This window comes from Chlamydotis macqueenii, chromosome 2 (assembly GCF_036417535.1).
Source record: "Chlamydotis macqueenii isolate bChlMac1 chromosome 2, bChlMac1.mat, whole genome shotgun sequence".
Lineage (NCBI taxonomy): Eukaryota > Metazoa > Chordata > Aves > Otidiformes > Otididae > Chlamydotis > Chlamydotis macqueenii.
Window position 1 is genome coordinate 5,623,369 of NC_141557.1, and position 16,680 is coordinate 5,640,048.

The 16,680-nt window shown below is 42.7% G+C and overlaps 1 protein-coding gene across 2 annotated transcripts in view; it reads left to right on the forward strand.

The window, feature by feature from the left end:
- Positions 1-16,680, forward strand: part of LOC104486892 (sodium channel protein type 5 subunit alpha-like) — a 176,026-nt gene that overhangs the window by 56,681 nt on the left and 102,665 nt on the right. For both annotated transcript variants that reach the window (XM_086741777.1, XM_086741776.1), the window contains exons 10-12: positions 287-469; positions 2,887-3,288; positions 14,049-14,181. In XM_086741777.1, coding sequence (XP_086597903.1) covers positions 287-469; positions 2,887-3,288; positions 14,049-14,181 — 718 coding nt within the window. The remainder of the gene's footprint in view (positions 1-286; positions 470-2,886; positions 3,289-14,048; positions 14,182-16,680) is intronic.

A 16,680-nucleotide genomic window follows, 5' to 3' on the forward strand; every position in this document is an offset into this window, starting at 1 on the left:
TTCCGAGTGCTTCATCATAGGACCTGGGTGGCAGACCTACATGGGTGCATTTGTACCTCGTTTATTTTCCTATGGCTTAATGTAGAGATTAGAAACAAAATAAGACTGGTTCCAGACATGTGGGATAGTTTTATGATTAATGACCACTTGGAATTTTTAATTTATCTCCTATACAACCTTAAAAATTAGAATTAAAAATAATTACTGAGCAGAGTAATTATTAGTTCTCACTGAGATCCTAAACTCAAATAATAAATTCTATGCCTACTACCATCCTCTGTTTCAGGCACTAGCTGCTAAAGGAATTGATTCAATGTCACTTAGTTCATTGGAAATGTCACCTTTAGCATCCAAAAATGCCAAGGAAAGAAGAAATAGGCGAAAGAAAAAGAAATCTTTGGGGGCAGAAGAGTATGGGGAAGACCAAAGGAATCCCAAATGTGACTACGACGATGGTCAGAGGAGAATGGTAAGCCATGGTCTGAAACGTCACTTGTTTCACCCTGCACTTCGCTGGATAGGCCAGACTCTGAGTAGACAATTGAAGATGAAACTTTCAGTTGTAAAGAAGAAGCAGATACTTAATACCATGACTGATCTACAGACAGTCTGTGTTAGAACAGTGAAAGGAAACATATTACCACTTTATTTTCAAAATGAATTAAAAATGCCCATTAAACATTCCTACAATGGTGGTTTTTTTCAATATTTTTTTACTTTTTTTTCTGCTTCAAGATTACCCACAGTCTGGTTTATTTTCTTACTTTAATTTCATTCATCTGATTATATCTATCCTATCCCTACTAGAGATAAAAAAAATTCTTAGAAGAAACCTGCAAAGCTTAAAAAGAAAAGAAAGGAGACGATAAGGAGGAAACTTGTCTCTGAGGGCTTTTAAAATGCTATACGAAGATGTTATTAACATTTTTATATTCCTTTGCTAGTTGCCTTCAAGTCAAAACTTTGTGGCACTTGTTTCTACTTTCTGTTGCAGTGAAAAAAAATAGAGCGAGACTGCTGTTAAATAGAGTTTTACATAAATGCTACTGACATGCATGAATATGAATCTGCACATGCTGTATGTATCCAATGATCATAAATAGCCTCAGATAATTTGTCTTTGCTTAACTGAGGGCAAAGTTTAAATCAGTTTATTTTGTTTTTCTGAATAGCCATGTAATGGGCTAAGTCTTTTTGCATTTTGTTGCCAGTGAATTTAGGGATATTTGGCAGCCGTAAAAAGCTCATAGAAAACATGTAAGTGATGTAAGTAAATGTGACCAATTAATGACTCCTCAGCTCACAAAATTTACACAGAGCTGGATTTCTGTAAATGAGATGCATTTTTTTAATCTAATAGGTTTTGTTGTTGTCTCATTGGTTGACTGGGTCGCGTTACAAATTTCACATTTGTCAAAGCTAGAATTGCACTTTAGCTTCATTCTGGATGGGTTTCAAGACACCAGGTACCAGAATGACCATGGATTGGAGCTGTGTGTTGCCAGTTTGTTTCTTAGATTAATATTTCTTGTTTTCACTTTTTGCCCCTGGATGTCATATGCATGAGAAACATGGGAGACACATTTCAAAGCTTATAGTAAATCTTCTCTGCAAGGCTGTGTCTGGCATGGTTGGAGGGAGTAAGGCTGAGTCATCATTCAGATGCAATCTGAGCAGCTGGAAGTGTGTTGCCATCAGAAATCAGTCTCAATGACTGTGCCATGGAAACTCAGGCATGGATTTTTGACCAGTTAAAATTTGGTAGCGATTCAAGTGTGTTGTTTTTAGTTAGAAAGGGGCCTGGTTTTTGTACTCTTCCTTGTAGCAGTGTCACAAAACAGCATCGTTACATAACTCAGTGGTGTAACCTACACTGCAAAATGAAATCGGGCGTCATTTGGTTTGTCTGGTTTGTGGAGATCTGACCTCTCTTCATATATACTTGGCTCATGAGAAAGTTCCAAAGAAGCTGAAAATTCTGTACAGGCCATAAAATCAAAAGTATGTTCTGCCTAAATGCTCTTACTCCAATAATTTCCTCTTCAGAGATGAGGGAAGGGGGTAGACCTTGAATTCGTTATGCATTTTCTGGACATCCTTTTTATTCTACCAGGGTTTAGGTGTGTTTAGTCCTTGACTACGTCTTGCTGGTGCTCTGTCAGAGTTGCACTCTCAGTAGCTGACATCAGAGTGGATCGTCAAGGCTGATATTTGAGTGTGAGGGAGGCTGCTCTGTACTGAGGTTACCTACCCCTTACAGCAGCTACGGGAACGGGATAATCATTTTACAATCCAATAAACCATATCCCTCTTCTTGCTCTTGTTTTGTTTTATTTTTCCTTTATCACCTTCCGTCGTATTCTGCTTCTTCTTCTTCACTTTTCTTCTCATTTTCCCTGCAGTTCATTTCCTGCCCTGTTTCTTTATCTCTTCTTCTCCCACTGCAACGTTCCTTCCCTAGCTGTTATGAAGATGGGTGATAATGCAGTAGCTGGAGGTGGATCCCCTTCCCTGCTCCTGTCTTCCATTCCTTGTGCTGCCTTCCCAGGTCCTTTGGCACTTATCAGACGGTGGGGGGGAGTAGAAGCAAAGGAAGTATCATGGGAGTAGACACAAAGGAAGTATCATGCTAGGAGGTGAATGCCACCTTGACTCTTCCTATCTCAGTACATCTTTAACTGTCAAGTATTAGAAAACTACCTAGTGGCTAGGAATGACTGTTCAACCTCTTAACTTTGTGAAGGTTGAATACGTGTAATTAAGTCTTCCTCTGAAGCACTTGATTTAAAATGGAACTTACTGCTTTCCCCAGACCTTCCTCACTTCTGAAAACATGTTGCAAAATGTTGTTTCTCTTTCCCCTTTTTCCTTTCTGGGGGTTTCTAGACTCTCCTTGGCATTAGTTATGGTCCCAGTGCAAACTTGGTGAAGCGCAGAACCAGCCACGGAAGCATATTCAGTTTCCGACTCCGTGGCAGAGACACTGGCTCCGAAACAGATTTTGCCGATGATGAGATCAGCACTGCCGGGGAAAATGAAAGCCACCGGGGCTCTCTCTTAATTCCAAGATCTGGGAGGCGTCCAAGCGTGCAAAGTCAAGTGAGCCATAGTTCTCACCCTACTACTCCCAACTACACCCAGACGGGCAAAAGGAACAGCTCAGTGGATTGCAATGGTGTGGTTTCCCTGATAGGAGGAGGCACCGGGGCACTCAACCCAGACACTACTTCTCCTGCAGGGTTACTGCTCCCCCCAGTTATTATGGAAAAACCCTGGACAGGAGACCTGGTGAGTACTTTATAACTTTTGTATGTGATTCACACTCTTATTTCCTTCTAAATGTTGTTGGAGTTTGCTGTAATTTATTTACGCGATATGCAGTCTGCAGTGAGAAATGCGGACCCACCGTCCTAGGCAGGGTGGGAAGACAACGGGCCAACTCACACAGCAACCTGTATCTAGTGCCACACATAAGAGAGGTTCATGACTTCTGGTGACACTTGCTCTTCAGGGCTTGCTGGAGGCAAATAACTAAATCTTGGGTTTGATATGAATTTTCTTTTCTTGTAGGGACATGTTTTAAGTTGGTTTCTTTTGATATTTGAATATCTGACATTGTCTGGTGGCTAGAAAATGAGGTTTTTAAAATGATTCGGTGTGAGTCTTACCATCTTAAGACCGCGTTTTCTCCCACTCGTTGCTATCTGTTTGCCTCTAACCTCTGGTCTTCTCTATAGCTACTTGTGGAAGGTTGTTCTTACAGTCCAAAGGTATTTCCCAGAAGGTTTTAGCATCCAGTTCAAATAACACCCAGGAAAGATGAGCAGATGATCAACAGACTTCAAGCCTTTTGCAGATTGCCAGGATCTTTGTTGCAAAGCAGCTCTACTGCAAAAAATATTTCATAAGGCTGTACATAAAACTATGAACACCGATACCATTAGAACCCAAGCACGAATTCACTTGGAAAACTGTGAGCTGGTGTTTTGGAAATAGCTGCTACACAGGCAGGGTGATTTGAACAGGTTGCCAGTTTGATATGGTGGGAATTTATCTATTTTAATGTAGATAATCTACATTGGAGCTCATTGCTCTCAACAGTCTTTAAAGGAATGGAGATCTAGTCACTAGGGTCAGTGTGGGCAGGATTTATTTCATCTTAGAGATCTAAAATGGGTCAGAATAATCTCTCTCCCTAAAAAAATGTCTCCTTCTGTTAACTTTAACTACAAGGGAAGCCCAAGTTCAGTAACTCTGTTTGGCACATGTCTTAAGTCAGGTGAGATGAAACCCATTCAAGAGTAACAAGGTGCCAAAAATGGGTTGCACTGGTAGGGAAAGAAGCAAATGTGATTGTAATGTGTATTATGCAAGGTATTTCCTGAAGAGAAAGGCGAGTGAGATGGATCCCAGCCACAGTGTCAGATTATCAGTAAACTGAGTAGTAGTTGTTTTTTTCTCTAGACCCAGGCAGCTTCTTCCCTTTCAAGCTTTGGATTGAGTTTTTTTCCTCACCTATCTGGGCATTCCCTGTAGTCCTGCAAGACTCTCACACTGTACACGAGAGGAGGAGCTGTGCTGTGTGTGGGAAGCTGGGTGGTGTGAGAATTATCTGTTTTGTTGACAGTTTTGAGGCTGTTGCTGCTTTTTGAGATGTTCACGCCTTCGTTCGTTTAGGACTTTGCTACTTCCATTTGTACGGTCTGCGGACAAGGAAGACCAGTCCCAAGAGCAGTCTCTTGACAGCTGAGTAACAGAAACACTGTTTGTAGATAGTGGTCGTTTATTGGACTTAGCTCGGTGAAAAATAAGCTGTAGGTTAAAGAAAAGCTGTGGAAGAAGGTTGCCCAGAGAGGTGGTGATGCCCCATCCCTTGAAACATTCAACGCCATGTTGGACGGGTCTCTGAGCAACTTGATCTGGTTGGAGATGTCCCTGCTCCTTGCAGGGGGGTTGGACTAGAAAACCTTTAAAGATCCCTTCCAACCCAAACTATTCTATGATCTAAGAAAGTGTTTGTGCATCTCTTTTAAAAAATTAAATAATCTGAACCAAAGTAGAAAGGCTTCAGTAGATGGGCAGTGGATGTCCCCCTTTTCTCTGAGAGGAAAGCACTCCGCGGGCTGCTGAGGCTCTCCCAGCTGTCAGAAAAAGCTTAACAAAGCATGAGAGCACTCAACCCTTCACAGGAAATATTGGTATTTTACAGAATTGGGCCCTGAGGTGACAGGGAGGTTTTGAGCTCTGCTGGCATTTCTTTTCATTTGCCAGCTTCCTGCCTTTTAAAAAAATGGATGCTGAAAATTAAATGGCTGGGGTGGGTGAGCTCACTTGGCAGTTCCCTGGTCATCTAGGAAATAACACCCAGGTGCTATAGTAACAGATGCTCATTCAGTGATGCAACGTGAAGGATGTTGTGTCATCTGCAAAACAGGTTTGGTATCTAATCTATCCAGAAGATGTGAGCTGGAGTTAAAAGCTAATTGGCAAGAAGCCCATTGCTGTACAGATGTATTCACCACAGGAACTATAAGCGCTGGGCACGAACGTGCAGCCTCAGCTGCGGAGCACAGGCAAAAGGAAATAGCAAATCCAACACCTCAGTGTGCTCGGAGACAAATCAGCACACTTCTGGGCTTAGTGTTTGATTATTTTCGCCTTTTTCTTGTTAAAATTTGAAGTTGACTTTGTTAGCAGCTCTGGCTTCTTTTTATAGTCTCTTGATATGTTTGGGGGAGGGAAAAGAAAGATGCTGCAGGATGAAGTTGAAATTTCCTCATTAACCCCGCTGACCCTGCCGCTGTTATTTATTTTGTGCAAGTGTAAGTCCATGGTGAAAAGCTTGTGCTTTTCCACTTGTGCTATCTGTTGTGTCTTCCCTGAAGAAGAAACGAAGGACCGGTCCATGAAGAGGCATCACTGTAATATGCGTTAAGCCCTGAGTTGCAGCTTCCTGAGGTGTGAGTGTGTCTTCACTCATGTAAACACAACATCTGAGTTAATGAAGCTGGCAAAACACATTTTACAGCATTAGGTTTGAAGACTTATTTGTTTAGGACCCTCTGTGATGCTCAGTAGTATCAGATGAGTGTGACAGACCTGTCTGATTGCTGCTGAGGGGAGAAACTACTGAATCTTGGTTTGGAGAAAGCTGGGAAGAGGACTTCTGATTTAAAAGGCAGAGTAAACATCAAACAGGATCTGACCATCTCTAGTTTTGAGTTTCCTACCTACAGCCCTTAAATAGACCATAGTTTCAGCAGATTATTTCAAACTGAGCCCTCCTAAGGTGTCTCAGGGAAAGCATAAAACATCACTAGCCACTTTTGAGAATTTTAGCATGATTAGTTTTAGCAACATTCAGCCTGAAGTTTTTACCGCAAGCAAAGTAGTTTGGACCACGATGAACAACTTTCCTGCCTTTGTGTCATTGCAGCTGCTACCCCCTGTCCCAGCCAAGGGCCATTTGCCCACAGGAATGGCTACAGGTGGCAGCTGAGCTGACATGAAGGCATCTGTGCAGCTTGTGCCCTCTCCCATGAGAGACATGGCTGCAGCAGATTGTCCCACTATTCAGGCTGGTGATTCAGATGAGAGATCTCCTGGCACTTGGCTGCAGAAGAGCACATAAGCTAAAAAAGCCAGTTTGAAATGCTCCTCAGAAGGCCCTGGCTGCTTGGCATAGAGTGTGTTTCCATGAGAAACCAAGTGTACTTGCACTTTCCATCTCCTCTCGCTAATTCCTAAATACAGTCTGTGAAACAGGAGAGATTCCATATAATCACAATGGATAGTGCTTAGGGCCAACAGTCTTGTCAGCTGGGGTAGTCTGACTGGTTAGCAGGCTTGCTGGCCATGGACAGCATGGTCCGTGCAGAATGGCATCCATCCACTCAGTCTTCTGCATGGAACTGGTCTTGCCAAGTCACCAGGGGCTTCAGTGCACAGCCTGAGCAAGAGCAGGGACATCCTATCCTCTGCAGGGAGCTCATGCGTCTCTGCACACTTTGCTACACCCATTGATGTTCCCGTGCCACGCAAGAGCACCCACAAGGAGTGGTGGCAGCGTTGTCGGGGAGTTGCCCTTGGTAGCACAGAGGGTGACACTGCAGTGTTCGGGCTAGAAAGCCTGCTGAGGTCATATGAAGAGCAAAGTAGTGCAATCTGAGAGTATGATCTGCAAACATCCTCCACAAAGATGGCTCTGGGTCAGGCAGTCTTCACGGGGATGTGAAGAGAAACAGATGTTCAAGCCTGAGGGGTGCAGGGAGCTTGTCTCAAGATGTTTTTAAAAGTGTAAAAAGGAGGACTCTAGGAACTACCAACCTGTCAGCCTCACCTCTGTGCCTGGGACGCTCATGGAACAGATCCTAATTGAAGCTATGCTAATGCACATGGAGGACAGGGAGATGGTTCCAGACAGCCAGCACAGCTTCACCCAGGGCAAGTCCTGCCTGACCAACCAAGTGGCCTTCTGTCTCCACATCAGTGGACAAGGGAAGAGCTACAGATGTTGTCTATCTGGACTTCTGTACAGCCTTTGACATGGTCCCTCACAACATCCTTCTCTCTAAATTGTAGACAGATGGAGTTGATGGGTGGGCTGTCGGTGGATGAGGAATTGGTTGGATGGTTACATGCAGAAGGTAGTGGTCAATGGCTTAATGTCCAAGTGGTGTCCCTCAGGGGTCCATATTGGGACCAGTACTGTTTAATGTCTTCATCAACTTCATCAATAGACTGTGGGATCGAGCACACCCTCAGCAAGTTTGCAGACGACACCAAGCTGAGTGGTGCAGTGGACACACTTGATGGAAGGGATGCCATCCAGAGGCACCTTGACAGGCTTGAGAGGTGGGCCTGTGTGAACCTCATGAAGTTCAAAAAGGCCAAGTGCAAGGTCCTGCACCTGGATTGGGGCAACCCCTGGTATCAATACAGGCTGGGGGATGAAGGGACTGAGAGCAGCCCTGCTGAGAAAGACTTGTGGGTGCTGGTGGATGAAAAGATCAACATGAGCCGTCAATGTGCACTTGCATCCCAGAAGGCCAACCACATCCTGGGCTGCATCAAAAGAAGTGTGACCAGCAGGTCAAGGGAAGTGATTCTACCCCTCTACTCCGCTTTTGTGAAACCCCACCTGCAATACTGTGTGGAGCTCCCAACATAAGAAGGACATGCACCTGTTGGAGCAAGTCCAGAGGAAGCCATGAAGATGATCAGAGGGCTGGAGCACCTCTCCTGTGAGGACAGGCTGAGAGAGTTGAGGCTGTTCAGCCTGGAGAAGAGAAGGCTCCGAGGAGACCTTACAGCGGCCTTCCAGTACCTAAAGGGGCCTACAAGAAAGACAGGGAGAAACTCTTCAGCAGGGCCTGTTGTGATTGGACGAGGGGTAATGATTTTAAAATAGAGGGAGGTAGATTCAGACTGGACACCAGGAAAAAATTTTTACACTGAGGGTGATGAAACACTGGCACAGGTTGCCCAGAGAGATGGTGGATGCCCCATCCCTGGAAACATTCCAGACCAGGTTGGACGGGGCTCTGAGCAACCTGATCTGGTTGGAGATGTCCCTGCTCCTTGCAGGGGAGTTGAACTAGATGACCTTTAGAGGTCCCTTCCAACCCAAACTATTCTATGATTCTATTAAACCCATGGTATTTCCTAGTCACTCTTCTGGAAATCTCTGGTGTATCCTGCAGAGCACTGAATCAGGGTTGGTCCTATTCCGCTGTCAGCTTTCTTCAAATGGTTCAGCGGCTGATTTCATCAAGCTTACCCCAGTGCAAATAAGACACAAGCAGGACCTGATGACTATGCTTAAAATCTTAGTGTTTTTCACTTGAACTGAGACTGAAAGGTTCGAAAAATTATACGTTTTGATGCTCCTACTGATTGCTAAGCTGGCAGTTTGGGCTTTCAACAGTTTTAGAGAAAGTCTATTGTTACCTAAGTATCTTCAGGGCACGCTACAAACTACAGTTTCTGCGCATTCTTGTAGTATTTATTTGTAGCTCTGTTTGTATTGCTCTGTTGTTTCTTGGTGTTCCTTAGTTATTTCAAAGGTTAGAATAACATCTGCTTTCACAAGGTATTGATTTGTTTGAACACAATTGGATTAAGTTAATGAGCTGCTATCTGGAGCTCGATTTATCCATGGGATCTGATGAGGATGAGTAAGATGTTGCCTGTGGTTGCCAAGAATTTCTTGAGGGCTAAAAAATACACATGGCAGCATCCCCTTTTGCCTTCTTAAGCCAGCTGTAGCCCTGTCTTGAACTCTGCAGGAGTATTACAGGCATTTCTAGTTTAGCCTGACATTCCAATAATTTTGGAGATTAGAAGTGTCAGAGAAATAGACATGGGACTGAGGAGGTGATTGTTTGCAAGTAGACAGCTAGCCGTTAGCTGGTGGTCCCCACTGCTTTGTTCTCATCAGAGCTTCCCATCAGCCCAGCAGCAAAGCAGGGCCACCTGCGAAATGGCTCTGGGATGAGCAGCGAGCTGGAGGTAGGATCTATGTTTGCACATAGAGTCTTTCTTGAATTCCCTCTTGGTTGCACAATTTTTTTTATTTTTATTTTTAGGAAACTAGAAGTGCCGAGTAGCTTGGCAGAAGTGGAAACTGCGAGGGATTGAGCCCTTAAGAAGGGCTAGGCTGCTCATCAAGATGCCAAACTAAGGATTTGAATGCTTATCTTTAGATAAAACTTTTTTGTGTGTGTGTTTTTTGCATTAAAAAAAAAGGCCTTGGTTTTTCTTCTCACTAAGCATAAAACTGTTTTGCTGATCACATTTGTTTGAGGTTTTCTTGTTGACCCTAAAACCACCCTGAGGTAAAATTTCTCTTTTTCCCCTCTTGCTTTGCCATGGGACTGGTGAAAAGGCAAAGTGTTAGCAGTTTCCATGTTCAGAAAAATAAGTCATCCAAAAATTGCCACCAGTAAGTTATCTGGATGAAAGCTAGATAGCCCACTGCCACTGTGTCACAGAGTTGTTACTGCAGCTCTGGGTTCTGCTCATTTCAAACTTTGCTTTAGCACATCCTGAGTGCAAATCATTCAGATTTGACACAAATATTACAAGCTGTTTCAGTTTACGGTGCATCTTTTTAAATAATCATGTATCCACGAAATTAAATGGCTTCTTTTTAATGCTGTGTGATATTATGGTCACCTTCAATCTCATTAAATATTTGCGCTAGTGCCTTACTGGGTCCATTGTTCATGGTGTGACCTGTCCACCTTTTTTTATGCTTGAAAAGATTTTTACTGTACAAGGAAAATTAAACCTGTCCCAGTTCCCAAATGTGGTCTTTAAAAATGCTGTCATGTATGAACCCATCTTTACATAACAGTTTTGACATAGCTCAGAACTGTGGGCACTCAGAAGAAAATAATTCTGCGGTGTTGTGCATCCTCATTTACATGTAAATTACTGAATAGTGTGTTTGTCCCTGTAGTATTTACCTAAGCCAAAGGAGAGACGTTTCCAGTCAATCAGGGAGCAACACAAATTATCTTGTCCTGCTGGAAGTGCCTGTGTTTAACTCTGCTGTGATTTCTCATCTGGATCTTAAGAAGACTCTTTGCATAACTGTAGGGACTGTTGTTATTTTTGGCTTAATTTCTATATGAATATAAGTACAATGAACGACTGTGCCTGTTTATATTCTCTCTGCAATGACAATAGCATTTATACTGCCTTGTTTGTCCAGTTCCTGGAACTGCTCTTTATCTCAGAGTGCAAAAACTTGTGTGACTATTAACCGTCTCTGTTTGAAAAGAAATAATTTTTTAAAACCCCTCAGATATCTTTTCTTTACAAAGAATAAAAATTCTTTGTGAAGAATAGTTCTTCGTAATTTCTTCATAAACTTCCGTAACATCAGTAATTTTAAGCAATTCACCTGGATGGAAACTTTCTTTCCTGGAAAAAACACTTCACAGTAAATGGCAAGCTGACTATGTGATAGATTTACTGCTCTGTTGGTAAAGAGACCATGTCCTCCTGGGAGAGCACAGGAGTGTTCCTTACACCCCGTCATTGCCCGCTAGACCCTGTGTCCTGGCTCTGGGGATGATCCTCCGCTGTGTGCCCGCTGCCGAATGGCTGGCAGGGAGCAGCGGGCTCCGGGCTCAGCCCTGCAGCAGGTTGGGTGGCCGTCACGCATGGAGCATGTACTCTGAACACAGGTCAGAAACAAATTGGACCATCTCACGCTTCCAGAGAAGAAGGAAGGAAGGAGCCATGCACATATCTCCTCCAGAAATACCCCGTTGCACGCAGAGGATGGCATACTGCAAACAGTCCTCTTGCCTCCAGCAGGACTCCTGAACTCTTGGAGACGGCTTCTCGTGACACGGGTGGCAGATTGAGGATGCTGGGCTGGAAGGAAAAATGGAATGACTTAAACAACTTGTTGGGTTGGGAATATCACATCAAACCTAGGGAAAACGTCAGTTCCCTGCTTTTTATCTTTTAATGAAGGATATGCCAAACCTGCTTAACTTGGACTTTTCATTTACCCTGGTTTAGCTGAGTCAAAAAACAGGAAGAATGAAACTCTGGATATTTTTCCTTTGACTTTTTACCTCTAGAGTGAATTCTCTTTGCACCTGTGAATAAAAGGTGGCTTTCAAAATAAAGGCCACCAACTCATAACTTCTGCAAAAGCACTTCTGCGTGCATGAATAGGAATAGAGTATCTTTCTTGACCGTCAGAAAACCGAAACTTCCAGGGATGAGATTGTATGAAGACATGCTACTGGTATGTTCTGAGCTTTGGGTCAAATGAGATGGGAAGACAGTACAGTTTAAAAAAGAGTTAGATCTCCACAGGAATTTGAGGTTTTCTTATGGTTCATTCCATAGAGAGAGAACTGGAAGAGTTGGGTTTGTATTTGTCCTTTTTTTCCCTTTTTTTTTAGGTTTTACTTTTTTAGTTTATTCTACTTAGAAATTTGTCTCCCTCCTGTTTTTTTTCCTCCTTTTCTATTTACTTCTTTTCAGTCCCATGTATTTGTTATGTACTCCAAACTGCTGCGAATGATTATGCAATTTTGTATATGGTTTCCTCATTAATAAAACATTTGTTTTTTCTTTATTTTTTTATTGGATGTCTTTGAGGTGAAGGGAATCGAGCAAACTAATGCATTGAAATACCGTTCCTGGTTTCCCCAGCTCCTAAGCCAAAGATAGAGTGATTTCTTCTTATGTTGTGCACAAGTAGGAGTCTCTCTGAATAGGTTCTGATTACACCTCTCCTTTTGAGATGACTGCGTCAGTAACTTGATGGACAAGGAGCCAATTGTTTTAACAAAAGAGAACATTTTAGGAAAAAAAAAGCCATTTTGATGCATTACTGTTTTCTTGGCTTAGCTAATGCTTTAAGTGCTTGCTTTAAAAATCTTTTCTCTGGTCTTGCAGTGATTGGTATTTTTACCTGCAGTACTTTGAAGTGACCTGGGACCAGTATCCTGGCTATTATTTTCACCGTCAACCAGTGGCCAAGTGGCTTTGTCTTTTGTGCCCATCTGACAAGGGGATGTCCCCTGCCCTGATCACGCTCCGCAAAGGCAGCTCGCAGAGCTTCTGTGTTTTTTTTCCTACCGGTGTCACAGAATTGCCTGTCTCAAAGAGCAGTTTTGATAGAGAAATGGCTGAGAGGGGAGATCCTGAGTCCCTCTGGGTGCATGTCCCAGACACAGAGAGCAGAGCTGTGGAGCTGCTGCCCGTGGCATGTCTCGGTTGGAATCCTGGGTGCTACTCAGGGTGGTTAGGACCATTTCAGACTCAAGTGAGAAAAGAAGATCCAGAAAACTGAACCCAGTTGCCATAGCTGATTTGACTATGGAGAAGCAAAAGCAGCTGCTCTGACATCTGTATAAACCAGAGGTTTCCATCTTCTTAGGGATTTCTTCTGCTTTCACATTTCCTTGAGTTATATTGCAAGAGGCATCAGGACCCATCTATCTACAGTGCATCTCTCTTACTTGTGTAGTGTCTGGACCTCACAGCCTGTATGACTGGAGGAGCAGGACGGGGGCTGGTAAAACATTCATTTTGGGGGACCGAGTGTCTCAGCCAGGAGGTCTGCGACAGAGAATGGCACTGAAACTGGCATTGCCAAATCCTTGCACCTCAACCACCACCTTTCTTTCTGCCTGTGGGGGAGCTGTCTCTGTATGAAGTGGGAGATTATAATAACAAAAATCTTAACATCTTGCTCCTGTGAGCTAACAATATAAAGTATTTAATACAGTATGTGTCTGCAGCTATACTGGGTTTCTGGCTGACTTCAGAAACCCAAGCCTTCAAAAAGTATAAAATGAATTTAAAATGAAAAATTGAATAAAGACAGGTTAGGAGTTCTGTTTTTCAGGTATTTGATTTCTTTGTTGTTTTTTTTCCCCTAAGGTTTTGCTTGAGAAACATAAGAAGTAGAGAGTTTGGGTGATTTTTTTTATTTTTCCTGAGGAAAAAAGAAGCTGAGATTCTTTTCTAATTATGGAGTTTCAGAATCCATGACACCAAAGATCACCAAAATGACAGTATGTTCCTGAGATTTGGCAGTGTTTCAGAACAAGAAAAAAACATGTGTTGAGGAGTCAGTTTGCTTGGTATGATATCAGAGGCCTGTAATGGAGCTGTTACCCACGCCCCTTTTGCTCTCCTAGCAGTATAATTAAACAGTTAACACATTTCAGAAATAATGGAATAATGAATGTAATTAAGCAGGACTTCTTTAACAAGCAAAGAGCATGATAAAGAAGTTTCTGATGCTGTTTCTCCAGCATCAGAAGCATCCCTTTATTTTCACCTGCATCTTTCACCTGTTTACATGAAAGTAAAGGGCAGAGCAAAGTTTCCAAAATGGCTCAAAGTGCCATCTTCAAAAGCAGTACCCCACCAGCATGCGTCTAATTGGGGAATCAGTGAGATTTGGACTTTTCAGATGGGAAAAATTGTGCTTAGGCAATTTTGAAAATATTATCCTATACCTGCCTTGTATTTATTCTGCCGATCTGATGTGTTCATTTAAACAGACCTCTCCCTCGGACGAGGCGAGCAAGAAGCAGCTTTTAATGCCCCACCGCCCATCAGTGGACCATTCGGATGAACCCTTTCAGAGGCAGAGGGCAGTGAGCGCTGTCAGCATCATCACCAGTGCCCTGGAAGGTAAAACACGTCTTTAGTTTCCCAACTCAAATGTTGACTGGCAGGAACAAGTGAGACAAAAGACCCTAATGTTGAATTGTTTTGCAAGAAGGCATCACAGGTAGTTATTGCAACCCCTACAATATATAAACCCCAACAGAAGGCGTTACAATCACTGTCTTACCCATGCACTTGTAAAAATTCTGCTAGAATGTTGGCCATATAATCAAAAAGTCAGATCTGGTAACATTTTGTGCCTCCATGGCATTCAGCTTATACAGGACTAACCAAGATGCAGGGTAGTGGAGCACCAGACTGTTTGGGTGACTGTGCACGCATTTATATCTCATCTCTCTGGAGCTGAGGCAAAGCTGGGAGTCTGTAGTTACCAGCTGCGTGCAGAACTTCCAAGTTGTGGGGGAGGGAAGTCTCCCCCTTGTAGAGCAGCTAGTGGGGCATGGCAGTTTGGTGGAGGGGTTTTCGAATCCTGCTGTGAGATGTAAGGGTGCTCAAAGGACCCATTTGGCCATGCAAATATTTCTCAGGAAATTTTTCCGTTGTTCACTACACTTCTCATTAGGTGCGGGAGGATTTTCCTTCCCTGTCTTTCGATACAGATGCTTTGCATTTCCCTTTCACACATTTATTGATAGCAAGACAACAATTCATAGCAAGTCATCACATTTCTAGCCTCTTTACGTGCAACACGAAAGGGCTTCTTACGGTTCCTCGTGTCTCCTACATTGTAAATTGAGACAAGATAGGAGGTAGCAACTAAAAATATAGAAAAATGTCTGTTGAGAAGACAGCGTGGAGCAAGGGGAATGTTGGATTGTCCTGCAGCCTTATTCTCTGCGTTGCTGAAGGCAAGGCAAGACGAAGGGTTTTGCCTGGGAGATGCCTCACAGACAGGGGCTGGGCCTCACTTTTTGGAGACAGCCCAACGTGTAACCACACAGCCCTCCTTCTTCCTCAGGTTTTTACCATCCCCTGTGGTTATACTCAGCAGCATTGTGGCCAGAAGAGATGTATACATGTTTAAATAAATAAAGAGCTGTATTCTTAATAGGTAAATAATCACTTCAATGTATTCCAGTGTTTAGTGTAGTCTGCAAAGCTTTTATTTGTTTTCTGTGGGGTTTTTGGCAATTAGCTTTGTGATTGATTTGCTGCTTTGTAATGTGTTAAGAATGCCTAAAAGGCCTGAGCTGGACGACTTCTTATTTATTTAAGGGTACTTTCTATTACTTTTTACTACAGAAATAGACACCATCAAGTCTAGGCTAACTCAGAGAATGTACATTTTTAGCCTCATACTGAAAAAAGCTGTCTCAATCCTTATCAAAGGTTTCCCAACTCCCGGACTTTGATTAGTCCTTGAAACTGAATACTTGTTAAAAACAAGAGGAATACCAAATGAGAATAAAATGTATTACAGCCTTTAATAACAGCTGTATGATTTGTGTCAAACTGTGTGAAACAGCCAGACCAGAAATCTCATCCCATTTAGTTACCTGGTTTCTGCTCTCAGATAGTCATCACGTACGCATTTTTCCTGGACATTGCAAAGCCTTGCAGATAAGGAAAGATCTAGGATTTTTTTTTCATTTTAAAATAAGAAGAAAAATACCTCCAACACAAACTTTGACTGTGTTTTCTGACCTTTTAAAAAAAATATATAAAGTAGCAGAAAAAAAAAAAAGCAGTTGAGTCTAATTTAACTTTTCCTTTTGAAGATATCTTTCAAAAACTATTAAATCTGTTGTGATTTCTAAAGGTCACGCATGATGGGGAAATGATGTGGGTTCCTGATTGATTTAAACTATTTTAATGCCACATCACTGTCAAAAGTGGACAGTCACATCTTTCTCCTCCCCTTGCTGTGTTCCTACAGTTTTTGGTTTGACTGTACAAGCAATTGGTTTTCAGCTGGATTAACGAGCAGAACCAGTTCACCTAGAAGGTCCAGGAGCACAAAAGCTGGCAAAAGGACAGAGAAATAACATGTGGCTGAGATGGATGAAACTACCCCTCTCAGCAGCAACTTGGGCTGAAAGGGGCTTTTGTCACATGTGGAGCCTCAGAGGAAAGAGTCATATATCTGATGTGTGTCCATCAAGAAGGTCTCCAAATTAATAATAGTGGAATAAGCAAAGTTGTTTAGAAGTCATTATGAGGAGTATGGCTATAGGTAGATGTGTTCTGGATTTGCCTGGAAAATTAGATCCTTTAGGAAGTGACTGCCCCAAACTCTTTATTAATTTGAGGTGGGTTTCCAAAAAAAAAAAAAAAAAAGAAGGCAAAATTAAGATTTTGCATTGAAATTGTTTGGGATATGGATGGTTGTCACATCACTTTAGGCATCTATGGAAAGACATAGTTGTTTCTTGGGAGCAATTTGGTTTCCCAGAGGTCTCAGAGAGGTGTAAGGGTTTGAGCAAAACCTGTGCATGGAGCACGTTATCCGATATTTTGAAAGCTGGCTAGAAGGCACCTAATACTGCAGTTCTGTTGTCCAAT